This window comes from Lagopus leucura, unplaced genomic scaffold (genome assembly GCF_019238085.1).
Source record: "Lagopus leucura isolate 7727_CA_CO unplaced genomic scaffold, USGS_WTPT01 Super-Scaffold_100004, whole genome shotgun sequence".
Taxonomy (NCBI): Eukaryota; Metazoa; Chordata; class Aves; order Galliformes; family Phasianidae; genus Lagopus; species Lagopus leucura.
The window spans coordinates 4434197-4462044 of record NW_024962264.1 but is presented as its reverse complement, the minus strand read 5'-3'; the positions used below and the strand labels follow the sequence as shown (position 1 = coordinate 4462044).

At 36.6% G+C, this 27848-nt stretch overlaps 1 protein-coding gene across 1 annotated transcript in view; it reads left to right on the top strand.

Moving 5' to 3' along the window:
* The window catches only part of SPOCK3 (SPARC (osteonectin), cwcv and kazal like domains proteoglycan 3), a 160744-nt gene that overhangs the window by 113558 nt on the left and 19338 nt on the right, over positions 1–27848 (top strand). The window contains exon 5 of the mRNA XM_042871495.1: positions 5641–5755. Within this exon, the coding sequence (XP_042727429.1) occupies positions 5641–5755 (115 nt within the window). The remainder of the gene's footprint in view (positions 1–5640; positions 5756–27848) is intronic.

Genomic DNA, 27848 nt, shown 5'->3' with positions numbered 1-27848 from the left:
AAAATACAGACTTCGTACTAAACAAATCAATTTTGCTGAATTAAATTATCAAGCATCCTTGGACCAGAATAAATACTAATTTAGTCTAATTTAATGCAGTCTCCCTGCTTCTTCTTTCTTTGCACATCATGCAAGTATGTCTCTCGATGCTGAGAGCAAACCTATCCTATGCTTTCTCATACAGCAAGCTTTGCGTTGCCTGGTTGATCCATTTTTTTCAAAGCAAGGTAAGCTACACAGGTGTCATTCGTGACAGACTTATCTAATCGTGGTTATAAAGATCCCAATGCTTAAGATGCAATAAGCTTTTCCAACAGAATATTTTAATATCTCACTACTTTATTATCAGAAAGTCTTCCTGGTATCTAATCTAAAACTCTGCTGCATCAATTTGAGGCAATTATTTCTTGTAACGTTTTTACCGTGCTACTCTTTTTGAATACCTTTCAGGTACCTTTTATTTGACAGCTATTACATGGGTCCTCTTTTCTCAAGACTGAACACCTTTATTGCTGGAGCTGGTTTCCCAGTTATGTTTTTTTCTATGCCTTTGGTTATAACTGTTAGTTTGTGGGGGTTTTTTCTGACTTTTTCATGTGGGCTCATGACCTGTTTGAAATCTTGTCATGAAGCTGCAATAAGGTGCATTCTTTCAGTCTTTACCAGAACTGTACAGAATTGTTCCACATTTTGTAGGCTACGGTCTTGTTTATACATTATAGTATGACATTTTTCTTAAAGTCTGTGCAATTGTTGACAGTGATCACTTGATTCTTTTTTTCTCCTTTTGGAATGGAATTCTAGCCAGTTGCTCTTAGCTTCAATGTTCAAGTTAATTACTATGTATGCTTGAAAGAGGAACAGCAATTTTCTGAATTACATTGTATTTTCAGCCTTTTTCAGTATTATGAATATTTTTAATAAATTTGTGTATTCCAAAGTTATGAAAATGTATTGCATGTTTATAGGATACCTCCTAAGCCATTAAAGAAGGGACAAAATAGTTCTAGGGTTGTGATACACTCTTGTGAAAATCTGCTTCCAGTGCAGCCTTTCGTGACTGCAAGTCATCGATTGCTTTATCTAAAAATCGCTTTCAACTAGTTTTATCACCATCATTCAGCACTATTATACAAATAGTGAGTGTGCTTCCTGGTGTGGCTTACAAGGTTGCAGTGCAAGAGAGCATGACAAGCGCTGGCAAAATCAAAGTACTTGAATTCTATTTTATCTTTGTTTTCTAGAAATGCTTCCATGGAATGAAGCTAGATCAATTACTATTTCTCTGACAAAACTCTGTAGCATTGTTCATCTCCTTTCATCTTCTGAGTGCTTACAAGTTATTTGAGTATTTATTTCAGTGTATTTCCCAGAAATCATATTGTAATTTCTGAAATAATCTTATTTCTTTTTTTTTCTTCATTCATTTCTGCACTAATCGTGCATTTTCTACCCTTAACAGTTTCTCAGCAACTTCAGGTTTGCTCAGTCAGTTCAAATTCTACTAAGTTTCAATGTTCTAAACTATGAAAATATCCTCAGAATATTCATTTTTCACTGTACGGAGAGGTTTTACTTGTTTATTGATTGACATAATGCTCCTTTCTGTGGAGATTTACTGCAATCTTTCAGTCAAAAAGTTTTCCCAAGTCACAGGTTGGATCACAGTCTTCCACGTATGTGTGCATGCATACTGTCATTCACATTTGAAAATTACATCAGTTGGTCAGAGGAACTTGATTTGGGGGTATTTTAAGATAATTAAGTATGTATGGAAGTCTGTGATATCTACCTGGAACTTCTTTGACCTACAAATAGAAGAGAAGGTGGGATTCTTCAGTGAGCTCTGTAAAAAAAAAAAAATATATATATACATATATGTTGTTCTTCTATTCATAACAATTGAATGTACACCAAAATATATGCTTCTTATTTTACTGTTTTTAAATTTCCCTGTATATCCATGATTTTATAGTTTTGCCATGGAAAATACTTTTTTCCATCTTGAGGCAAAAGTAGTCTTTTTATACAGGATATACAGAGGTTGGTTTGGCAGCTGTTGACAGGTAGCTCTTTGGATTGGAAGGTAGCACAGCTTAATGAAATCTATTACTGTCATTTAATCTTTCCAACTCTATGAGAGTAGTTATAACAACAGAGCTGATGTATATCAAAATGAAGTACATAGTAATTGTTCCAGAAATATAACTGTTCTCATCTTTACTGTAATAACAGTAAAGCTGCATGAGTCGTGTCTAGAGATGACATACATTCTTTGATGTTCTTCCCACGGATCTTAATTGCTTGTCTCTAGTTCACCAAACAACTACTTAAGGTAAATCTAAGAATGTTGGGTCCATTTACTACTGAGCAGGTTTTGAAACAGAATATAAGTAAACAAATTGCATCATCAAATGGGAAACTTAAGAGTACAGATATGAGGAACTTTTCATCCTGAAATACACTGCTATGAGACCCTGACGTGGTACTTAGACTCCATCTGTTTTCAAAGCTGTATGCTGGTGTATAGTGCTTACGAGTAGGAAATAGCTAGCTATTCTTCTGTCTTGAAACAAGATATGCAAGAACTCAAACAGTTGAAACAGCCCTAAAATCAGACATACAGATGAGACACACTGAAACTCCCATGCAGAGAATCAAGATAGAAAAATAAAAAGCTAGGTGTGTTACAGTGTAAAATGGATTCTTTTCACGCACGTGATGGATTGTGGTGAAAATAGCACAAATAGTTGTTCGTGAAATCAAATTAAGTAATTCTACGGAAGATGAATTCCTTGAAAAATGCTCAGTGATATATTTTCCCCATATAAAAAGTCAATATTAAAGGTGAATAAATTAAAATTATTTTGATTCTGTTTGTAATGTTTTACTTCATGGTTATGTTCCTGTGTTTCTCTGCTGTTTCATGTATTCAGATATTTTTCCCCAAAATCTCAAAACGATTTTGTCGTGTTCCTAATATTTCCTCTGCTGGTAGTGCACATCTATTTTTCACTGTGTGCTCTTATTCTCTACGCCATAAATTTCTTTTGTGAAGTTTTTTCAGGTGTGTTACCTGCTTTGCTGCCAGTTGATTGAGCTGAACATTGAGATATGTATCCTGCCTTTGGTTTCCTGAGCTGTCTTTGTGATATCCCTGTGCATTGTTGGTTTAGTGAGCAAAGACACTAATTTTGAGCTAGAATCATACTCCTGCAATCATTAGCTGCTGCTGTTAAATTGTTGGAAAAGCCTATTGATTTATTTCTGGCTTGTGCAAGCACTTTGATTTTGCCTTGTTATTGGAGATGGAGAGTGTAACTCTGCCCACCTGTCCATAGAAAGAGTTCAGTGCATGGAAATTCTGGTATAACTGTGAATGGGAATGCTGAGTTAGAACTGGTGTGTATTGACCTTACACTCACTCAGGTATCGGTGTCCGTGACAGGTGCAAGGCACTATTTTTCCTTACGTTTAAGAGGGCGATGTTATTTTCAAAACGAAATGAAGCAAGCACCTTTAAAGAAAATTAATTCAGAGGACTCAACTCATACTTCATACCTATCATGTTGGCTGGGGTGATTTTGAAGTGTTCATTAGTTTCTTCAGCAACACTTGAGTGAAACGAAGTGCGAATACTGGAGTCTTAAACAAAGGAGCATCAAAATGTATTTCTTTGTTTTATACTCCTCATGTTTGATTGCCAGTATTTTAAATAAATAAACAGAATTTGTATGCCCAGTTTTAAATGGTCTCATTGAATTCAGTTGCTAACGGACTGAGTGCCTGATGCATTTTTTTTGTAAGCATCCTGAAAGCAAAGTGTTTATAGACTTCCCAATCTACTAAGACAGGACTGTAAAATTCTCAGATCTTAAAGCAGGGAGCAGAAATATATATTGAATTCAGACTATGATCTGTTCTACTGACACTGCAGATTATTTCATGTATTAAAATGTGGGTTTTACATCATGTGCTGTCTGAAAGGAACATCGTGGTACCTTCCAGTACTTCCAGGTACACAGTAGAGTAGCCAGTTTAGTCACAGTCAGCTCCTGTAAGGAACTACTTTCAACTGGAAGAGTTGCACCTCTCAGCATCTTCTGATGCTGAGAGCAAACCTATCCTTGGCTTTCTCATACAGAGAAATCTGTATGAGAACATACAAATCTGTTTTCGTGTTTCGTTTTGTCGAATTTAAGATTATTTTAGCCATGCTGTCTTCAGGTGTGCCTTTTTTGAGTAAAGGTAGCAAATTCAGAACTGGGCTGCGATTATGGTTTTGTGTAGGTGCACAACATTTGAGATACTCTCAGTGTTCTAATATGTCCTCTCTTGGATACTGGGAATGGTGCAAAAAGGTATTTCAGCGTGGTGAAGTTCAGAGGGAGAACTGCATGGCAGTGTGACAAAATTAGAAGTGCAGCAGTGTTAAAAGTTGATAATATCTCAGGAACGAACCGTGTTCAAGTCATTCTGTCTGCATACTAGTGGAAACCTCATCAGACCTTTCAGAAACATCTTTTATATAGCTGCAGTGTGTGCCCCAACTCCTTCCTCGTTTTTGTGCAGGAGAAACTTGGACTTGAGGATTTGCCAGAAATCCTGTTATTTGTATGGTATGATTGCATTAAACTGATGCTACATACCTAAACAGAACAGGGAATATAGGTCACAAGTTCTTAAATTATTTTTTTCTGAAATTTTGTGGTGCATAAAAAATAATTTCTTATTTTTGTTTGTCACTTGAAATGTTTTTCTGAGTCCTCCAATTTTTTGTTATTTGTCTTCTATCTGACTAATGAGGCATCTTCAATCCTTTGTTCAAGGATGAAGTGTTCTACATAAGCACTTGGCTCTTTTCCTTTCCTTATCTATGAGCATTTTTAAATACTACATTTTTTTTATTTGTTTTCATTTTTCTTGATTGTATGCTGGTAATCTTACAGACAGATCTGTATGTCAAGAACTTGTTTTGAAATAGAAGTGCAGTTTTTTGAGTAGACTGACAAAATATTATTTTCTGTGTATGTGATCTTTACTATATTAGTTTTATTTATTTCAGACAATTCCATATCCTGGTTAGATTTAGTTAATTTTTGCAAGGTTTGTGAATCAGAACTCTAAATCCACAGATCAGAACCGTACAGGTGAATCAGTTTCTGTATTAGAAAGACTGCCACTAGAAAATCAGCCACAGTTTTCTGTTTTACTTGTTATTTTTTTTTTTTTACCATAATAATGCCATTTTAAAAGTGCAAAATAAGTTGTAAATCCCATAATAGATCTCTCTTAATTCCTTTCTATTGATAGTGAATGTTGATGCCTTGTTTATTTGCTCATGTAATATAAATAAAACCAATGCAGCTTAATTCTGTTTGGTACATGTACTCAAATCACTCTAAAACCAGTAATGCATTAGTGCCCGGATTGAATTCGAAACTGTAGGCAGCTTAAGGAGCAAAACCTATACGTTTATCTACTCAGACTCTTTATCATATACTGCAAACATTTTTCCTTGCACTTGTGTCTACGAAAATTTAAGTACTTTACAAAAAATCCCTTCAAAATATCTAAGGAGCTGTACTTTCTACTGTAAAAGATGCTCGTATTAATGCCAGTCGTTCTCTCTTCTTGCAGTGCAAATTAGAATATCAAGCTTGTGTCTCAGGAAAACAGATCTCAGTGAAATGTGAAGGACGTTGCCCTTGCCCTTCTGACAAATCCACAAATGCAGGCAGAAGCGATAGGAGAGGTGAGTGATGACCATTTGCAATGACTCATGTCTAGAAGGAAATCAGGTTTTGTTCATAGATGAATACAAACATTGTGTATTTTTTAATAAAAAGTCTTATTTTATTCAAGGATCTTTTCTTTTGAAATTGCGCCTACTTCAGTGCGCCACTGTAATTTTCAAATGCGTTTATTTTAGTGCGAGTTATTGTTCTTTTGTTGCTTGTTAATATTCCTCATGATACCTGTGGCAGTACTTAAGACAAAGACAAAATTGTTCTCTGCTCCTTAATGTTTTCAACTGAATTTGCAAGAGAATGTAGTGTGATTGGGGAGGGGGGGGGAAGAAACTTAAAAAGTCCTCATTAGAGCTCATGGGGAAAAGCAGTTGCACTTAAACTGTGGAACTTCTGGTAAAGACTGTCATGTAAAAATGAGCTCTTTGAAAAGTGGATTGAAATGTATCAACTTTTTTGGTTCATGAGTACGGAAACGTTTGGTTGCTTTGCTCTGCTGCTGCTTAGCCACTGATGCAGCTGACAAAAAAAATTGTGGCTAAGCGTATTTGTATTTCAGTGACTCCCAGGTGACTTTGGAATGTTGTTAAACAAAACATTATTTGGTAATCCTGCAAGGAGAGCCATCGTAGCATGGTGTGTTAGGCAGCCATGGACTTGGATTTTCCAAGAGCAAAACTGGAGGTTAGCAGTGAACTTTGCTAGGTGTATTTGTTTTTTGCTCTTTATGTTTAGTCACACTAAATTTGTGAAGCACAAGTATTCTGTATCCTAAATGGATGAATACCAGAATTAGTGTTTGAAGATTTGTTGTTTTTTTTTTTTCCTGTGGCAGTCTTTTGAATACAAAAGAATCCAGAACTATATTAGTGACTTGTGTTAACATTGTTGGTTTTTTTTTTTAAGCTTTTTTATTAAGCTTGATGCAGCATTGTAAATTTATTGAGAAATTCATTGTTATCACTTCTTTTACAAGTTCTGGCTGCTGCCAAAAATCAATTTTTTTTTTTTTTCCTATTTTAAAAAAAAAAAAGGAATTTTTTTTAAAGGGGATGAAGGTATGAGCACTGTGAACACTGGGCTGTGTGCAGTCATCAAGCCAGTCAAAAAACTGCTCTGAAACATCCCTTTAGGACACTCATGGTATTCTGTAATACTACTGATTATGTAATTAAATATTACATTTTGTAAATGATTTTGTAAAGCATCTATTATAAAATTTCATGTGGCAATGGTGAAAAAAAAAAAAAAAAAAAAAAAAAAAAAAAAAAAAAAAAAGCACATCTGTTATTTGCTCACATTGCCAGCACAAATTAAAACCATAATGGAAGAGACAGTCATACGTGGTTAATGCCATCCCATAGAGTATAGCATAAGTGAAGTTTGCACTAGCAGCGATTTCTGGCTTTCCAGCACAGATGTAAGGATACTAGCCTAACAGTGGGTAGGAAGTGAAATTCAGACAGTCAGTTGAGAAGCATCTCTCTGAGTAATAGGCCTGCCATTTTCTATGTTAGTTTTTGAATACATCACTGCCTCCATTAAAAAAATAGAAAAAAAAAAAAAATTGACATTGTCTCTGCTTTAAATTGTTTCACCTGATAGTTTTGTTTTCTTTTTAAATTTATTTTAGTCTGTGTTTTCTCAAGTGAACTATTTTTTGTACTGCTCTACATAAACGTTGAAAGCAACCTGTTTTATTTTTAATTAGAATTGTTAGTAATTAGTACTGGTAGGAATGAACTCTTCTTGAAGATCTGTGCTGCCAAGGGAACAAGATTACTTACGCTTAGTTATGTAAAAGAGAAGGCAGAAAGAGCCTATATGAGTACAGGAATTAGCACTAATCCTGTCCTGACAGATTGTCAGGGCAAGCAAAATCAGGGCTTTTCCACATGCTACATTTTACCAGAACATTGAAATCTGAATATAATTTCCTTACAAGGCCAAAGGCCAGGGGACGTGAGAAATACTGAAGTGAGTTGACTATCACTGCTGACATTTCAGCCACTATTGTGAGACTTGAATACAAATTTTGTATTAAGTGCTGAAAAAGAATCCGATATTTTCTTTAAACTGAATTCCATTAAGTGTTAGCTGCACGTGCATCTGTGAATTGCTTAGAAATTTGACAAAGCCAGACAGAGGAAGATTAGCACTCCACTTTCAGCAATAACTTAAATGAAGACTTTCTAGAACGTATTTCCTACACAAAACATTTTTTCATTTATCATTTATTCCTATTCAAAGGTTCTGAATATTTTCTTTATTTTTTTTCCTCCCTTTTCTTGTATCTAGAAAGCAAGTACTTCTACGAACTTACCCAACGTACTTTCAGTATGAAATGCCATGCTCCTTTGGGAAGCAAAATGAAATCAGTATTCGGGGGAAAAAAAAAGATTTGCTTTTCAGTGTGTATGCAAATCTGTTCATAAAATCACACCAAACTCTTAGTTGGAAGAAAACTCTCAAGGTTATCTAGTCTCTCTCTCTGCTCAATGTATGAGGCAAGTGAGGGTGCCCTGTTCACGCTTTTCTGAAAGCTTGCTCAACCCAGTGATGCATTCAGCTACAGCGAACCTGCCCTGTGTGCAGGGATTGTTAGCTTGAATCCAAACACAAAATGGCAGAAGACTTGATCTTGGCTTAGAAGTACAAGTTGACAAAACAAGCAATAAAAAAGGGCAGGAAAATATCATCATGCTCATCTTTATTTTGTTGTGGTTATACTTTAGAGAAAGGAATCTGAGTATGATACAAGCTTAAAAAAAATAATAAAAGACTCTTAGTGTATGGCCATAAGAGTGGGGAAAGTGTGAAGTGTCGTTGGAAGGGTCACACACAGACATGTGGGTGTGAGATGTGGAATAGTGGGATGTGTTAGGGAGTTAAGGAAGAAAGGTAAACCAGAATGAAGGAGTGAAAGGATAAGGCGCCATCTCTAGTGACAGAGGTGTTAATCGAGAGAAGTGAGGAACCATTTGCAGGGCTCATTCTTTTCCTGGTAGATCAATTGCCACATGTCCCACTTTCACCCTAATCCTACTGAAATATGTGCCAGGATTTGGGGCATTCAGGTCACAGTGGCTTGTGCAGATGTGCAGATAGGGATTTCACTGAGTTGGAATCTATTGGGCTTCATTTCTGCAAGCTCTTCAAAGTTTTTTCCCCAGCATTTAAACAGGACTAGAAAACAGGAAGAAAGCAGACACACTCTGCTTTTTATAATACTGAGGAGACTTATCCTCTTGGCTTTTTTTTTTTTTTTTTTTTTTCCTTAAGAAAGCAACTTACTTTTGCTCTGGTGCAGTTTGAGGCCTTTTCTTTCTCATCATGGAAGACGAAGAGCTTCTTGGCTAGACCTTTAGTCTAGCAAAGAGAGAAGGAATGTAGGAGTCCATGAAAGAAAATTGTTTCATGTTGATTTAGAAGTTGAGGTATGGAGTGTTTACACAAAATTAAATGAAACCTCACTCATTTCATCAGTAGGAATTTTTTTATACAGTTAGACATTTTCTTCTGTTTCTCCTTTACTTCTTTTGAAGATTATATGGAGGCCTATTGGTTAAATAAGTTCAAAAAGAAAAGGAATACAAAAATAGTATTAAAAGTCTACAGGAGGTCATACTTTTACTGGTCTTTTTTTCTTGTCTGGACCAAATAGCTAAATACTAAACAAATACTAAAAGAAAGTTTTGAATGCCAAGGACAGCAGATAAGCATATGGATGACAGCTCTAACTCTGAACAAACTGCCTTTAGAGATGAAAGAAGTCCGTTGTCAGTTGGCTTGAAATTGCTGTACTGAAATTTGCTCTACAGATACTGGGGGAAGGTTTAATAATCCTTAAATCCAAAAAGCTCGGAAACCAGAGGCCTAGACAGAGTGCCTATCTTCCATGTCTCTCTTAGGCTACACTAACACTGATAAATGTGCCACAGAATGCTCAGGATCTTGGACTCCCAAAGAGTCTATATTAAGAGTTTGACTGATGTGTGCTATAGGTTCTTCCTGGTTTCTTCTTTCTGGGAACAGGGTAGGGTTCTGTCCCAATAGACAAAGTCCAGAGATGAGACAGTTACGTCGAGAAGCTCAGTATTAGTTGAAGGTCCTTCAGTTTAGACAGAAGAAGCTACAATGCTGTGGGTGATATATTCAGTATCCATTTTTTACTAAAATAGATGAATTTGCTCTCAAATTTTTTTGTGAGGGATTTTCAAATAAATCCTGTAGTAAGAGATTACTTGTTATTTTCACTAAAGTAAAAGAGGTAGACATAAATGTAAAAGAGTGGGCTTCTCTGTTTCTGGCCATCTAGAGAGTACAACATAGCTAATGTAGGAAGCTGCTATAAATGCCGTGCTCTTCAAGTCTATACTTTGGATGGAAGGAAGTAAAAAAGGCAGTGCTGCATGCTGAAAATATTTTTCATTTAGCATATTTCAAAGAATTTAATCTTAGAACGTAGCTGCTTTCTCAGCTGCATCCTATTTTACGCTGAATACCACGGAATTGTTAATTGCTGTGATGAGATGAGGGTAAATAGCAGTAGGATTAAAGACATTGTAGAATCTGTTAACATTCTGTGTGCACCAATGCTTGAAAAACAAATAACAAGACTGCACCCCCCCAAATCCTCTTATTTTATTTACATACCACCATCTTCTCGATATATGACCTCAGCCATGCTTCATATAGTAAAGATGTAGGTGCCAAAAAGAGCTGTTCTTCTCTTTGCATTCCAGTGTTCACAAATTCAGAGATTTAGGACCAAAAATAACATTTGTGTTAACTCCTTCACCTCTCCTTTTCACTTGCTGTCCTTGAAAGCTAAAAATACAGTGTTTTTAATTGGCTTTTTTTCTTCAATATTAACTCCAGGTTATCAATAGAGTAACATCTTTAACCAGAGCACTGTATATTGGACCAGTTAGGCCTCCTGTTATCGGTGCTCAGATATGGAGTAGCCAGAAGCCATTTATAAAAGACAATAAGCAACATTGTCTCCAGAAAGATGCAGAAGTTCATGCTGTGTGGTCAGGATTAAAATGTAACTTTCAAACTTCAAATGTGAGAAAAACAACCTTCCTGAGAAATGGCTGACAGGTTAAAATGCACTGTAATGCTTTTTTGCTGATACGTTGCAGTGTTTGGCATTTACTCAGAAATAAATTTGTATGTTCTAAAATAGTCCACAAAGCATCGAGTCGCAGCATCATACTTCACACCGCCTTACCTGTTTCAGAAAATAAAAACTAAATCTAATTCCTTATAAAAAGAAGTTCTAAGAGAAGTGTGCTGTTCATAATGGACAAGCTGCTGTCAGTTGTTAACTGTCTCGGAAGCATATACAGAAAAAATGGAAGGTTTTCTTACTAGTTTTGGGGTATACACTGTGGAAGCATTACATACACGTTGATTAAGTTTGTTTTAGGCAATGGTCAGATTTCTAGTCCACCCTTTTTAACTGCATTTTTATATAATTCAGTAAAATGCTTTGTTACGTAATTGCTACTGCAGTTCCCTGGAGTGCGACATCAAATCAATGAAAACCTCTATACTTCTTCAGTTACTTGATTTTCATTAAACTTTGATTTTTCTCAAAGTGATTTTGAATGAATCCAGAAAGACAAGTGAACAGCTATTATTGGAGGCACTGAAAACCAGATATTTGTCTCATCTAGGCAGGCATTCACTGTTAGAGAGTGACGTGTTGCTTTGTAGTCTAACCACATATATATTGAGTCCTGAGCTATTATTTCTGCTCTTGTCTTAACTACTGTCACCAGTGTGAATCTTAACACTAATTTAAATGTAAGTAAGTTCTAGCACTGTATCCCGGTTTCGTTTTTACTGGAGGATATATTATTTGCGGGTGAGTATTCTTATTGTGCCAATAATTCTGAGTTCTTTGCTGATTTTAAACAGACTATGGAAGTAACGTGTTACTGTACATCCATTTTAGTCCTCTAGAAAGTATTGACTTAGCAGTACATGTTCATTTTGCTTTTATTGCTTTTTACATGTAGTACTCACTTTTAAATCTCAAAGCGGTTCATCTTAGACCTACGTTTGACCAGCCACGTGACCAAAAATACTATTTTTTGTTTTGCTTATTTTCATCATAAACATTTATAATAATTGTGAGCTGTAAGCATATGCACAGCACAGCCATTGTAAAGTAAAGAGAAAATGGAGGCATGGTAGATTTTTATGCTGATACACCAGGTCATGCAAATTCGTTAAGAATATCCTTACTCTTATGTATATAAGCTGCATTGCAGACAATTTTTACTTGATCTGTAACAGGAGGCATTATTGTCTAACCAGATTTTATTGCGTTAGTATCTTCGTAGTTTATAAGCGTTTAGTTTTTTCTTAACAGAGTAATAATGTCAGCAGGAATTCATTTGTATCTAGAAATGATTTACTTATTTGTGATATAACATAGATGGAATTTCCTGGCACTGCGATACTGTATTACTTCATCTGGAAAAGACTTATTTCATATTCATTACCGTATTTGTGTAGTAACAGAAAATTATTGGTGCAGATTTTATTTCTTCAATGCTAAGACAAATATTCTGCATGAATCTTTTGGTGCTTTTTCAATAGCATTTGTTTTTGCTTGAGTGACATGGAACCACTTGAAACTGTTAGCAGTATCTTTTAGTAACTCTATATTAAGAGTTCTTAAAAAGAGGTATTTCTATCCCAATTGGTAGGAACGGAATTTAATGGGAATAGTAGCAGTGTTGTGTGGAAGGAGAGAATTTATTTGGAATGAAAAGGCATTTCTCATCTGTAGGCTGACAGTCTCCTGACCACCTTACCTAGCTTGTGCCAGAGAAAAGCACTTTCAGAAAGTTCCTTCCCCTGTAATTCCCCTGTAACGTGTTAAAACCTGACAGTTAGAAGAAAGAAGTGAAGGATTAAGGGAAGACTGTCAGTTTGGGTTGGAAGAGACTTCTGAAGTACAACCTGCACTGGGACTTCTTAGACTATATAAGCATTGCTCAGAGCTCTGTCCAGTCTCACTTTGAACACTATTGATGAGGCATCCACAAATTCTCTGGGCAGCACTAGTGACATGAAAAAAAATTCTTATATCCAGTCTAAATCTCTTTCAGCGTAAAACTGTTGCCCCTTGTCATGTCAATACAGTCCTGGGTAAAAAGACTTTATCCTGTCTCCTTTATAGGCCCCCTTTATATACTGGAAGTCCGCAGTGTAGTCTCCCTGCAGCTTTCTCTTTCTTCCAGCTGAAAACCCCCAGCTCTCTCAGCCTTTATAGAGAAGTATTCCATCTCTCTGATCATTTTCACTGGCCTGTTCTAACGTGTCCACATCTTTCTTGTGCTGGGGACCCCAAAACTAGATACAGTACTCCAGAGTATTCACCTCTTCTGACCTGCTGTCCGTGTTTCTTGTGATGTAGAGAAGGATGCAGTTTGCTTTCTGGGTTCCAAACGTGCATCAGGCTGCTCGCAATCAATTCCTCACTCTCTCTATACTTATATTGTGGATTTCCTCAACCCAGTTGTAGGGCCTTGCACTTGATTTTGTTATCTTCATGTGGTTCAAATGTGCACACTTCTCAAGGCTGTCAAGGTCCTTCTAGATGACATCCCTTCCCTCCGGTGTGTTGACTGCACTGCTCAGCTTGGTGTTGTCAGCAAACTTTCCAAAGATGCACTCAATCCCATTATCTGCATCATTGATAAAGATATTAAACAGTAATGGTCCCAATAATAGTAAAACTTGTATAAAAGAACAACAACAAAAACCCAACACCAAAAAACAAGCCAGATTCCAAGATGTTTATTGTTGTATTTATGAAAATAACCCCCATTGCAGTACAGAATGTGAGAATGCTATGAAAAAGAATACTTCATTGTTGCCAGGATTAAGTGAAATCCTTAGAAAAGAATGCTTGCTGAGTGCTTGTTGTCAATATTTCAGCAAGCTAATACTAAAGGGAAAGCTGAGATATTACGTACCTACCACTGAAATAATTAGTCGCTCACAGTTCGAAGCCTCTTTGCAGCAGCAGCCTTCTCAGAACAACTTCACTGTTGCTTTTCCTTAAGCTGCTTTGTTATTTGAGTCCTTCCACTCATTATGGTTGCTTTTGGCAACCCTTGATACTAAAACCTGCGCAGCTTTGTCAACTCCATATACATCAGGTTCTAAATTTACTTATAGAATCACAAGGTTGGAAAGGACCTCCAGGATCATCTAGTCCAACCATCCTGCTGTCAGCATTGCTACCACAAGCACTAAACCATATCCCGTAGCTCCTCATCCAGACGCAGCCTCACCAGTGCTGAGTACAGGCAGATGATGACCTCCCTGCTCTGATGGCCACGCTATTTCTAATGCAGGCCAGGATGGTATTGGTCCTCAATTCAATTTAAATGGAAAGTTCCTCAGGTGTTGAAGCTGTGGAGAGCAATCCTGGGGAAAGGCTCTCTGTCCTTTACTGCACATTGAGATACATCTTCCATTGGCAGCAAAAGGATATAACTTTGGATCTGGTGCTCTGTTAAAGGTTTTGGAATAGTATGCTTTTTTCCTTTCTGAGTGCCTCAAAGAGTTTTTGCGGCATCTCTGTTCACTATGTTGGTGTTTTAATTCCCAGGTGCGAACAGCTTGTGTGTGCTCTATCAATGGGGCTTTGGCAACAGATGCATGTGTTTGAGGACATAAGTATAGCTGGAGTTACTCTATGCCTTGTCCACCTTAGGGAGCAATTTTGGACCTAAACTTTGCCTTAGTTGAAATGCTTGTCTTATTTCAAATGAGATTTAAAGTAGGTGAGAGTGAGCTAATACACTTGGAGTGGACAGTACACTTGTGGCTTAGGATTTATTGCCTTGTTTTCTTTTTGTGGACAGTTCAGACAGGACCATTTAGACACTCTAGTGCTTCTGAGGTAAAGACTTACTATGTGCAATATGAGTAATTAGTTGTTCAGAGTTGGTTTCTTCTTTACTTAAAATAATCTATGCTCTGCTCATACACTTGTCACAAAGGAAAACATCTCTATAGCTTGCTTTAAAGTCATCTATAGAGTCTGGTTGATGTTTTTTTTTTTTTTTTAAAAAACCTTCCTTCCTCTTATTTCATTATATAAATAAAAAGGGGAAATCTCATGGTGAATGCCTTGAGGAAGGCAAAGGTTTTAATTTCAGCATGTTACTCTGCTGTAACCAAGTATATTGCTTGTGTGCGCTGCTGCAGTTCTAAGAAAGAGATAGGCAAGCCATCATAATGAAAAAAGATAATTAATGCTGTTTAATTTTTATATAGGTCATTAAACATTTGATGAGTGATCTTGGTGTTAGAGGTCCCCCAAACATGCAAATGGTTAGGGAAGTTCAGGCTGTGCTGCGCAACAATCTCTCTATAAAACTATGTTAGGCAGTCATAAGAGCATGCTTTTTTTAGGATATGTTCCTTATCTTTTGTTCTATGCCAACCAGCATTTATGGATTATGAAGCTAGAAGCTTAAATATGGCTCAGACCATTAATATGGTGTTGCATTTAATTGTAATGGCTATAATTGCCTTAATTATGTAAATGAAGGGGCCGTGACAGTCTTATGATACATTAAAGGCTTTAGAAGTGTGTCACAATAATTCTATTGAGAATAAATAACCAAAGAGATGTAGATCATATGCTAAGCATCTGGATCAGCGTTATCTTTCTGTTCATGCAGCGCATGAATAAACTAACAACGTGCAGCTATGTTTGTCTCAATTACTGATGTGATTGTAACATTTTCTCACCAATACTGTTTTTATACCATCAATATGCAGTTGCATTTAAAAGTGATTCATTGCACATCAGTGAGAAATAACTGCCAGAAAAATGCTTTCTGTATAAGATAATTATTTTAAACTAGGTTATTTATCCCTCCTGCTTATTTTTGGAAGCTAAAACTTAGGCTAGCAATTGTGCAACCTTCTGCCAAGCTGTTTTGTGCTGTCATCATGTCAAAGCTTATTGGGTGATCAAGAGAGCATTAGGAAACTCAGGCATGGTGTGATGTATTGATAGTGTTCTGAGTGAAGGTTGGATCAGTGGAGTTCACTGAGTGGTCTTCAAGTCAGATGCAAACCCACTATTCACAGAATGTGTGACATCCTATTTGCAAATAGTTCTCAGGAAGGGGAATTCAGTCTTTAGTAGTTTAATTTCCTGCTTACTTCAGAACTTCAGTTGTATCATGCATGCTTGCTGTTAAGTTGCTGAAGTGATTGTTTTAGTAGCACTAATTTTGACATCGTCTAAATCTACTTTGAGATACATATTTTTTATATCTGCATGAGTTTCACTGTCATGAAGGCAAATTTTCTTTCTAGAAGAGGAAAAAAAACCACCAAGGTGTGCTCTGATGAATCAGCACTATGAAAACATACATTAGTAAAATAATTAGGTATTTTGTGGCTCAATTATTGTAATTGCCCAACTGTGATGCTTTTTTCCTGCTTCATGAATTACAGCATTAGTTTTATTTTTCTTTCTTGCTATCTTAATTTTATATCCCAGACAGAGACTACCTCACATATCAGAAACCCAATCAATAAAACATTAAAGTCTTTGTGAAAAGTAAAAAAGCCAACTTCAGCCCTGAAGGCACAAAGATCCATGTAATTAACTGCAGTATCTGTTTTAACTGTTGCTCCTGCTGATACTGCAAGATCAAGTGCTATAGTCACCTTGTATGCAGCATCAGCAGTTGCTCAGTTGTATCAAACTGTAAGCTCTGGCTCATTAACATGGTGACACTGTTACGATGCCACTAGTATGATGAATGCTAATAAGAAGGACTCAGTGTTAAAATCGTAAAGACCCCCTAAATTCAAGGGGCTTTGAAAAACGGGTTTGTATTGGGATTTATTAGTGCTTGTATGGGAACTGTTGAGTCACGGCCTGAACCACTGATTGATCACCTGAGACAAGGGCTGAGTCAGCCGTGGGAGCACAGGTGAAGCTGTAGACCCCATTGAAGGGCTGACTGCCCTTAGGAAGGCTCTCTTTCTGGGGATCCCTCCTCTGTGGAGTCTTTCCTGTGAACCTGCATCTTTGGATACAGGTGAGCATTCCTGCCCTGTTTGTTTCTTTTCCTATTTTCACCACAATAATCTTTCCAGCTGTAACACCATTAACAGTGCTGAAATATTGTTTGTAAAAAGTAATTATTGAAGAAAAAAAACAACCCTTGTGTTTACCATTAATTAAGAAGTCAGAAGAGGTCAGGTATTTATACGTACTGGATAGTAATCTGTCAAAAATGTTAACGTTATCGTGTTTGTATCATGTTTGTAGTAGAGGTCTGTTGTAAACTCCTGTGATTTAAAAAGAGAAATGTAAACCTTGCTTTTGGTGAAACTGACTACTGAAGAGTGTTTGGTTTTTTTCTGTTTTGTCTTTTCAGTGACACCCTTACCTGCATCTAGATGTAGATGAAAGTTTTAAGTAGGTTTATAACCCAGTTTACTGTGTCTTAAAGGATTCTTTTTTCCTCTGCATTTTCTTTTAAGGTTAATATTTGAAGTTGTTCTCTTGCAGTACTTTGACGTGTGCTGTAAAACAATGCTAAAAGATGCTTCAGAGTCCGTTAACATACTGTTATTTAGTTAACCTCTTTCTGATGAGTTAACCTCAGAAGTGAGAGGACAAAAGGCAGGTTGTTTGGCAAGTGAATAGGATACTGTGGTAGCTCAGAAAAACAAAATCAAATACACATGCCACTCTTTTATTTTAAAACAAAGAAAGCAGTGGGAAAGAGCATCGGAGTAAAGTTTCCAAACTATGGCATAAGGACATCTAATATTTTTGTATCTGGCAATTTTAAGGATGGTATATTCTTCCTTTGACCAGAACACATGAGTGAGAATGTACATTGGCCTTACTTTTTGTGGTCATGAATCGAGAAGCGTGTGACTTAGCATGTAACATAAAATGTAATCATAAAAATGTTACTTACAGCTCTAAATGTATTTATCACAGAAAAATTGCTTGTCATCTTTTAAATGGCCGTGTGCATCTGTACATTTCCTAGAAAGCTTGATATTTATGGCATTTAAGTCTTTCCAGGCTTTCTAGCCTACCAGGAGTGACTTTCAGAGGAGTACGTGTAGGCTTATGAGAATTAATGGAGTCAATTTTTAGCTGTAGGTGTCCCTGTTCTTTGCTGGGAGTTGGACTAGATGGTCTTTAAGGTCCCTTCCAGATCAGGTGATTCATGGGCAGCTCTTCCTTAGAGGATTTCTCATACAAAAATCCCAATTACATCCATTTAAAGGGACTGGGATTTGTAACTGTCTCTGAATAATGGAAGGATTTTAGATCTGTAGTGGAATAAAGCAAAAGTATATTCATAAATGGGCTTTTAAAACTTGTTTTTAAGATGGCGAAGAAACAATACTTGTTTACCAACTGGAGGAAAGTAACAGTATCTCCATTTTAATCACAGTTTGTTTATCAGAGTCCTGTCTCAAAAATACATGCTGTTGCTAGGAAAGTTCACCCTGTAGTTGTAGCATCTGGGAGATAAGAAAAGTAAAATTATTTTCTGTGATTTAAAAATATTTTTAATCAGTCTCTAAAAGGAAACCCTATTATTGTACTATTTGAAGTTTAATGTATGTTTTATTTTTATATTACTATACTATTTACAATTGCAAATGAAATGTTTCCAGTTCTTTATTCTTATTGTAAATTCTCATTTCGACTTGGAACTGTTATGATTCAGAACATCATACATATAATTTAAAGAAATCAGTAGTAAGTGAAGTTACTGGCTAGCTTCAAAAATTAAAGGTTGAAGTTGTGTTGTGCTTTCTTACACAGGATGTTACGCTAGGTCCTGGTAGTCACAGAATGGCCAGGGTTGGAAGGGACCTCAAGGGTGATGAATCTCCAGTCCCCCTGCCACATGCAGGGCCACCAACCTCCCCATTTCATACCAGCCCAGGCTGCCCAGGGCCCCATCCAACCTGGCCTTGAACACCTCTAGGGACGGGGCATCCACAGCCTCTGTGGGCAGCTGTTCCAGTGTTAATGGCAACTGTTGGCCATGCTGCGTTTTGTCCTGCAGCAGACTTCAGTCTTCCCTTCTCATTTTTCACGTGTTCATATGTGGTTATCAGCAGATGACACTTTCAGCTCTCTTTGATGTTTTAACAGGTCAGGGGTGGCAAAAACCTTAAAGTGGCTAAAAGTGGTTTTGCATACGCTGTGGTTCTATAGCACAGAAATAGTGGTAATGTTCTGAATATGTCTGCCTTCCACTACTGCTGTCAGGGATGAGCCAACAGAATGAATGTTGTGTTCTTCAACTAGGTTTTCACCTCGACTAAGAAACCAGATCACTTTTGCTAACTATAGAAATTCGTATCTGGCTTAAGAAAGGCCTTATGCACAAGTGGTTAGAGATAAGACAAATGTTGTTACGTGCTCACTACGTTGTACTGAGCTAGATGAACCTTTGTGACATACTGTTGCCACTGTCACATTCTTTCATAATTAGTCAGTTGTAAAGAAGTTGGTTCCAATATTTATGGGCCATATCCAATTCACAAGAGGAAAATGATGGGTTCAGGTAAACAGCAGTGTCTTATAAATACTGATGTTTTATCACTGGGTAGCGAAACACTTTCTTAATGGGATTTGCAACTTGTACACGGCAAGTTTACCCTTACAAAATAGTGAGTAAATAATGAATAGATTTCAGGAGGATCTTTATTGCACAGATCCATTTTTTTTTTTTTCACTTACCCTTTCATGAAAATAAAGACTGTATTTGCTTAAAACATGAAACATGCTCATAGTCAAAAATAGTCAGATTCTTCACTACTAACTTAAGTTAGGTGAACCCAATACGTCTACGAGCCATTGTAAGCTTTCATCCCCCTGCCTGATCCACAAAAATATTGCTCTGCTCTCTTTCCAGAGCAGTTGTGATAATTTGCTTTTGGAGACAAGACGTTAGACTTGATAGAGTTTGATCTGAAACTGATCTGAAGCCACTCGTGCTTACAGGCATAAAATTGGCATCCATAATGATGGAAAGCTGCTGTTTTACTGCAGTCAGAATTTCTCTTCTGCTTCTACAAAACTTTTTCTCCCTGCAAGCAGAGGTTAAAGAAGTATGTGCATTTGGAGCTTTGAAGTACTCTCTTTGCCATTGCAAACAATGAGCTCTTTAATGGCCTTGTGTATCAACTTCATTGTTTGCTTGCATTTTGTTAAATTTACATGGGATCTTTTGCTGCCAACACACAAGTCAGTTTCTCTTTTTAGTGTCTCAGGTGACAAATTTTTACTCTCTATAAATGCTTAAGAAGCACCCTTTAAAAGAGTTGAGATTTATTCGACGCTGCAGGTCAAATGGCAAATGTCTTCTTATTTCTTCCCTTCTAGTCTTCATTCAGCTTGACTGGAAAGGCTATATAAACATCCTGTTTTGTTGCTTACAGACAGGATATGTAAGGGCAGGATATAAAGTTTCCTAAGAGCATGTGCTGTTGCTAGGTTCAACTTGACTGTAAGTACATGCATGGGCTCTGATCTGTGATGGGAAAACAGCAATGTTGTTAGAATCCAGTGTGCTCAGACAAAACCTATAGTTTCTTAGCCTACTAGGCAGAACAGATTGGGAAAAAATACATATATATATATATATATATATATATATATATATAAATGAAAGAAGGAAACTTTTAATGGTGGATTTTTTTTCTTTTTTGTTAACTCCTTCTTAAAACTTTTGCTTTTGAAAAAAAGGTTTCCAGCCTCTGGAAGTCTCATTTTCTGTTCTGTAGAAAATTGCTTGCTTTGCTAACGGAAAGCTTCTATGTATTTATTTCATAACTGGTAGATAATGAAGCAGTTGATTTTGATAGCCAGTTCAGATCAGTACCTCCCCTGAAGAATGATGTTAAATTTGTCCCTTAAAATCAGAGAGCACCCATAGGGAATATCTTTTATGAATGCCTCTCTGTTAGCTTGTTCTGTAAGCATTTCTTACACTAAACGTGAGTGGTCTCCATTTCTGGGACACAGACTTGAGGTGGAGGAGCACTGGAGGTCACAGAAGGATGTATATGCACTGTCAGATATTGCAGCTCATTGGCTTTCTTCTCTGCTCTTCTCCTTGGTTTGCTGTGGGTTCATTGCCAGACTCCCTGTTTGCATGAACTATCTATTCCACTTTCAGGTGTGCCTCTGGGAATAGCTGTCTCCACGGTCTGCTTTCTGTACACTGGGTGAAAAGCAATAGTTTTATAGTCCTTTATTTGGTTCCGCTGTGGAATTACACTCTGCTAATGTCTTTGGTGTCTGCGTGTGTGAGCCTTTTGGATATTTGTACACTAATCATATATTTTAAAAAAATCATTGCTTTTTTCATTTCTCCTTCAACTTCTGAGTACTAAGTTTGTGTGAAGTCCAAGCTGCAGATTACGTTTATTTAACTACAGTTCTGTTCTCAGTGAGGTGGTACAGTGTAGTAATTTTTGCATCTTGTGGTGCACGTGATGGAAGTTGGCCCTACTGTTATATTGTCAGCATAAGGGATTCCTTTAGTAGTAGGGCAGGAGCTTGTTTTATCTGCCTTTGAAGGCCTCAAACAACAAAATTGCTGCAATGGTAGCCTTAATCTGTCTGACATTAGTGAGGTCCAATGTAATATAAAATTCCTTTATGACATACACAGAACAGAATTTAGTTAATGTTTCTATTGTTGATAAAGTTGATTTTTTAGCCTCATGTTCACTTGTGCTGTCTTTCCTTGCAAGAAGAATAGAGCAAACCAGTGGATAGTTCTATCAAAGTACACTGTCAATTTTCCATCCACTCCTTCTACCCAATGTGGTAGACCTTTGAAGCCTCTTCAAGCACAGAATGCATCTGATTTCAGACAAATTCTGATTTTTCAGTGTAGGAATTTGTGTTTTCTCTATATAGTGTCGTTGTCCAGTCATTTCTTACCCTTGTCTGTTGATTGGAATGACTTTATGTCAAATACAAAAATGTCATTATAAGACCCTGTCAGTCTTGTCCTTGAAAGGAAGAAAATGTCCTGACTTCTTCCCAGTGGTGTGTAATGCTTTGAGAGAGACTTGAAACTAAATTTTAAAAAGTACATTATGGTTAGAGTAGTGTTGACTAGAAAGCTTTCACTACTAAGATGATTGATATTCTATCCTTTGAAACTTGTTATGCCTTAAATGATGAAAAATACTGGATTTGGGAATGAAAAGGTCTTAGAATATAGCATGTTATACTGGAGCATCTCCTGGCTGTCTGATGGTTTTTTGTTGTATAGCTACATAAACTGTAGATCAATAACATAGTCTTCATCCTCAGAAATTACTTGTTCAAAATACCAGAGCATGATGATAACCAACACTTTAGGTTAGTGGCAGTTAGCAAAGGAGGCCACATGTAACAACTGTCTTCAGAAAGTGAATTGATAATTCAACAGAGCTATGATACTTGTGACAGATTAAGAAAGTACTATTGTCTTACTTGTGATGCTTTAGAAAGCTTGTATGTTTTAAGTGGAAAATAGTAGCTTAATACGTAAATTCTGTATGTTACTACTATTTTTCCTGCACTGTGAAGTGGTCATTATATTTCAATCTGTGGAGTCTTTAAAGCTGTGAGGAAACAGAAATGTAAGTTTTATTTTTTGAAAACGTAATTTAATTGAAATCATTTTAAATTTTACAAAACATTAATCATGAGCAGAATGTCTGTATGGAACATTAATTTGAGACAGTAGGACTAAGCAGCTGCAGTTCCCTGATACGGTATCTGCAGCATTTATATTAATTATCTCATAACACAGACTAAGTGAAGTAGAAAATTCATTATGTTTAGTTAAATAGTAAGGAAATCAGAATGCCTTTATTCGTTAATTTCAAGGTATCTTCTTAAAATCATGGGCCCTGGAGGTAACAGATGGCTAATAAACTCCATCGTCTTGTAAAAATAGAAGTATATATATGAAGTTTTTCAATTTACATTATTTATAAAGTTCTGGTTATACATATGGGACTGTGAAGAGCTGACCTAAACGCCTGTCCTGTTGTTCAGCCCTTGTTCAAAGGGCTTTTTGTCCTTCAGACAAATTGTTATTAGTGAACACATCTATTTTTGCTATACGTAATGCTTCCCATTTGTGACAGAGCTAGAAATATTGCTGTTTATTCAGGAATTGTTAGACCATTTGCATACCACTTTTAAAATGTATTCTTAGGTGTTCAGTTACCTAGCCCTCAGTCTGAGCACAATTTGAACGATCTGTTCTTTACGTTTAAATTCATAAACCTATGCAGAATGGCAGCCTCACAGAACACCAATTCCAGGTAGTTCTCCTTTATGTGATAATCCACTTTAATACCTGCTGTGTTTAAAGGCAGCACTGCTCTGCAGTATTAGGGTTACTGTATTTTCTTAAGCGGCTCTCCTGATAAGAAACTCTTACAAGCACGTGCTGGATGTGCAGTTAATTAGTGCAGCAAAGGTATTTCAGACTGACTGTGCAGCCATACAGTAGTATGACCAGGTAGTAGATAGAATATTGGACTCTCCAAGCACTGGATCCGAACTGTTCTAAGTGAGCATTCTCACAATTGAATTGGAATGGCTGCTGTAGCCAGTAGCTGGATGTCCAGCGATCCTGGATGCATGGTAGCAGTCTTCCCTTGAAAAAATGGGAAGCCCTATAGCGTTATGAGATGGTCACATACTATTGCTTTTAACGCGAGTTAGTCCTTCATAGAGTGAAGAACCTTCACGTGAATGGCACAGTGATCAGTAAGGACACTGCCCTGAGCTACCTGATGCAATAAGGCTTTTTGACTAAAAACATTTGGAGTTGCAGAAGTCTGAATGCTTCTGGAATTCACTTCCAATCTGAGTTATTCTGTAATCGTCTGTAATGATTCCAACTCACTGAAGAAGCTGAGATGGTAAGTCTTGCTTTAGTACACGGTTATTCTTAAGTTAGCTATCTCAAGGAGTATTTTCTTGTTTGCTGGAGGAGGTGTTAGATGTTATCCTGCTTCTCAAGTTTTCTATGAACTGTGTATATTTACTTCTGATTATTTTTGTATTTATGTGATTCTCTAGTTACAATTCTGCTTGAATGCATAATTGATTGTATGAGTTTTTCTGCACTTCTAACTGTACCAGGAAATACGTGATGAAGTCATGTGGTGGACAGAACCACATCATGGGATATTCTAGGGCCACGTTGCATCTTGGAGGTCTGCCTTCTTGCAAGGCAGGGTCTTCATGTCTCACTCTGAAACAAAGCTTACTCTGTCTGCTACAACATAATTCCATTGACCAATAAAAACATTTGGTCAGTAAACCATAGATTTTAAACTAACTGGCCATTAGCAAATTTGGAAGTGGAAGAGAGTCGCGTTATGTTGCATCCTATAAAGTCTTCAGAAAACTTGTGTCTGTTGGTCTCTGAAGAAGACAGATCAGTGGATCAGTTTTAAACTCAAATTTACGTTAAACTGTATGCTAATAATGCCTTCAATTTTGTATGGCTTCCTTCACAGCTGTCAGTTGATGTGTTCTTAGAACTGAGTTTGTAAGTAGTTATGCTATGTTGAAAATTCAGGTGGAAGTACATCTTCCTAAAGTAAATAGAGGCACAACTTCTGTCTCCAGGTTTATAGTTCCTTGTCCAATTGTGAATGATGCTTGTAGTGTGGGGTGTATGTACCCTATTTTTCTCTCAGATTGCTTTTGGACTCTTAACAGAACTTTATCTGTAATATAACAGTATTTCAGTGTGCGTTTTTCAATATGATAATGATTTGTTTGTTGAATTCCAGGTAACTTTATATATGTATCTACTTATATGAAAAGTATGCACTGTTAAAATACCTTTTTCTCTGCTGTGTCAGAAGGTCCCCTTCGACCCAAGCCATTCTATGATATTTGAGTTCAAACCAGTAAAATACATTCAGATGTCCACACAAGTTGTAACATTTACCGTACGTGAAAATAAATGGAACAGTTGTTTCCACGTGATGTTTAAATAATACTATAAAGATATTTCTGGACTGGGTATCTACAAGTTTTCAAATCCCTTCATGTTTCTGCTTAGCTATGTAAGTTGTTTTTAAAATTCAATCAGTTTTTAATACTTCAGATGATAGGGAGCTCTAGTAACCCCTGAGCTGGTGGCTTCATTTTACCTCATACTAATTCTCTTAATGGCTGCTGGAATTGATTGGAATAGCAGAAGTGCCTTGCATTGACATTAGACAAAAACAGAAGTACTTCCTGGCAGGTTCCTGAGTGAATTTGTGTGATTTAATATGCGTTTTCTGATTACTGTCTAACCTTCTACAACCTTTACTGTCTGTCTTTTGCCATTAAAGATTCATCTCCCAGTCTATCAGATGAAATAATAGTCTGAATAAATCTGAGTTACCTCATCTTGACCTATTTTATATCAGTACATACCAGTGCGTATAGTAATTTCAGCAGCAGGTATCTCAGGAAGCTGATCACTGGGACAGAAAGTCCCTAAGCATATTCTAGAAAGCATTAATTAATAAAACTTTTCATGGTATAGCCTAACCTTGAGCAGGCCTGTTTCATTGGCAGTGTTTTAGTGAATAAAGCATTAGGCTGATCCTCTCTTACAGGGAGAGCAAAGTTTATTCACATTAATTGTTACGATTAATTTGGAGTTCTGTGGCTGGTACTGCACCGAGACAGGACACAAAACCCCGCACCAGTGTAGATGTTTTCAGCAACTATACCTGGTTTTTTTATTTTTATTTTTGTTACAAAACAACGATTTTAATTAAGCATAGCTTAAGATTACTTTGTGCAGCCCAACTTCTGTGAAAAAGAATTGCAAATTTGTAATTGTGATGATGTCTCATGTTTGTTCTCCTCAGGACCTTCAGAAAGCTACTTCTTAGACTAATTTTTTTTTTTTCAAAGTGTGCTGTCTATTAATCTGAATGTTCTTGGAAAGCTAAAGAGAACTGCTTGATTTGATGCTGAGTGGGAATTTATTTTGCAGTTTTCAAGATGATCTTGCTGCTTTTTTTTATGTGTTAGAATCTTAGAATGGTTCTTATATGTCATACAATCATGGGATGTGGAAACAGGAACAAAATGTGATGAAATGCTTTTAGAAATGAGTAAGAATCTTCAATTTGTCTGTCAGCCTGGGTGGCTAATATTCTTTCTCCTAAAGGGATTTATGATCTGTGCTACTCTAAGGATCTGTTTTCTCCACCTAGTACAGTGTGTTGGACCTGATGATCTTTTGTGGTTTCTCCCAACCTGTTCTGATTCTATTGATTTTATGTGTTCCTTACATACTTCTGTAAATCTGTTTTTTTTTCTGCTTTGTCATTTTTTGGGAGAAAATGTCATTTTCTGATAAGGTTTTAAAAAAAATGTTATAATTCTCATGTTAGAGTAGCCTTGGCTTTTATTTTCCCCTAGTTTAGTATGATATAAGTGTATATATTTTCTTAAGATTGTTTCATATTTCTGAAGTGCTGAAGTAGTCTTCTGAAATGTTATTAAATTAATGTTGGTTGATTAAAAAAGCACCTGTGATAATCAAATATTAAGATATGAGATTTTTATAAGCTCATGCTTGGTAAGAGCACACTTTCTCTATGTAAATTATTAATTGTCCATATCACTGTAGTTCTGCTGCATCTCTCATGTATATTTCACTTACAGAAGACATCTGGTTTTACTTGACATATTAGAAGTGTTATGAACCGAAAATTCACTGTGCATTTAAATTGATAATAGGGTAAATGTAATTACCTGCTGTGTTTGAGAGCTGACTCCAGCTCTTGAGCAGCTATGGGGTGTAAAATAATCAAATGACAGTTATAATCAGCTTGTTTTGCATTGCCTTGATTTTTGGGAATAATCTATGATCAAGATACCAAAATCTGTAAAATTAACAACAGCAACAAAAAGATTCTCATTTTCTCAGTCTTTATTTTGATCTAGAACTCATAATTTAAAATTTCAAGCAAAGTTTGGGAAGAGGGTTGTAAGAAACTGAAGTTAAAAAAAATGCTCCCAGTCTGAGAACTGATACAGGATGTGTCTGATGCCCCAAATGTGCCATATGTACATTCCATTTTGAAAGGAAGGCAATTCACAAGAGCACAGAAAATGCCATTTTAGGTTATATTATAAACAACAGTGGCAAGTGTCAGGTGCTGAAACTGTGAGCAGTATCTTACACATAGCAGTCAAAGAAGCACTGTTGCCTTTTCCTAATGCTTCATTTTCACATCTAAATTGACTTATGAGATGGATTAGCTTAATGATGTCTATTTGACTGCTTCTAGAAAGTGGAGAAATTGTACATCTCTCCATCATGCAGTTGTCATGTGCTTCTTTCAGTTAATGTTACTGAGATAGAACTTAAATCCAGAGCTCCTTAATTAGACGTAGACCAAAATAGCCAGGCTCAACTGCTGTTCCTTTGGTTCAATTCTGAAAGTTTTTCTGCGAAACCTCGCAAGGGTGATTAGTGGAGACCATGTTATGATGCAATGGAAGGGAAAATTAAAGAAGTCAGTATTCCAAGTCAGATTCTTTATTCTGGCCTGTCAGCTGATGCGAGACTTAAAAGGGAAGATGGCATTATAGCAGTATGGAAATCCTACGAGCTTGACATATGAGGTGGATCTTGGCTCAGGAGATCGTTTTCATCCAGATGTCACAGGATGACATCTTTGAATATATGGGCCATAGATCATTAACAATTCTTTCTCTAGTGCCCTGTTGAATTATCCAAGGGGGAAAAAAAAAAAATACACAGGTAGGTGCTAATGCACAAGAAAAAAAGCACAGTATAAGTTTTAGTAATCAATTTGCATATATTCAGCACATATATTGCACCTAAATCTTTGGTGGAGAGAATCAAAGTCTTGAGATGTTTTAGGCAAATTAAAAATAAAGTGCAGCGGTGCCTTCTGTTGCTGGCATGGTGACTTGTTTCTATCTTAGTCAAATAAAATAGGTGTTATTTAATTTATTGAAGTGTGCTGAAAGTT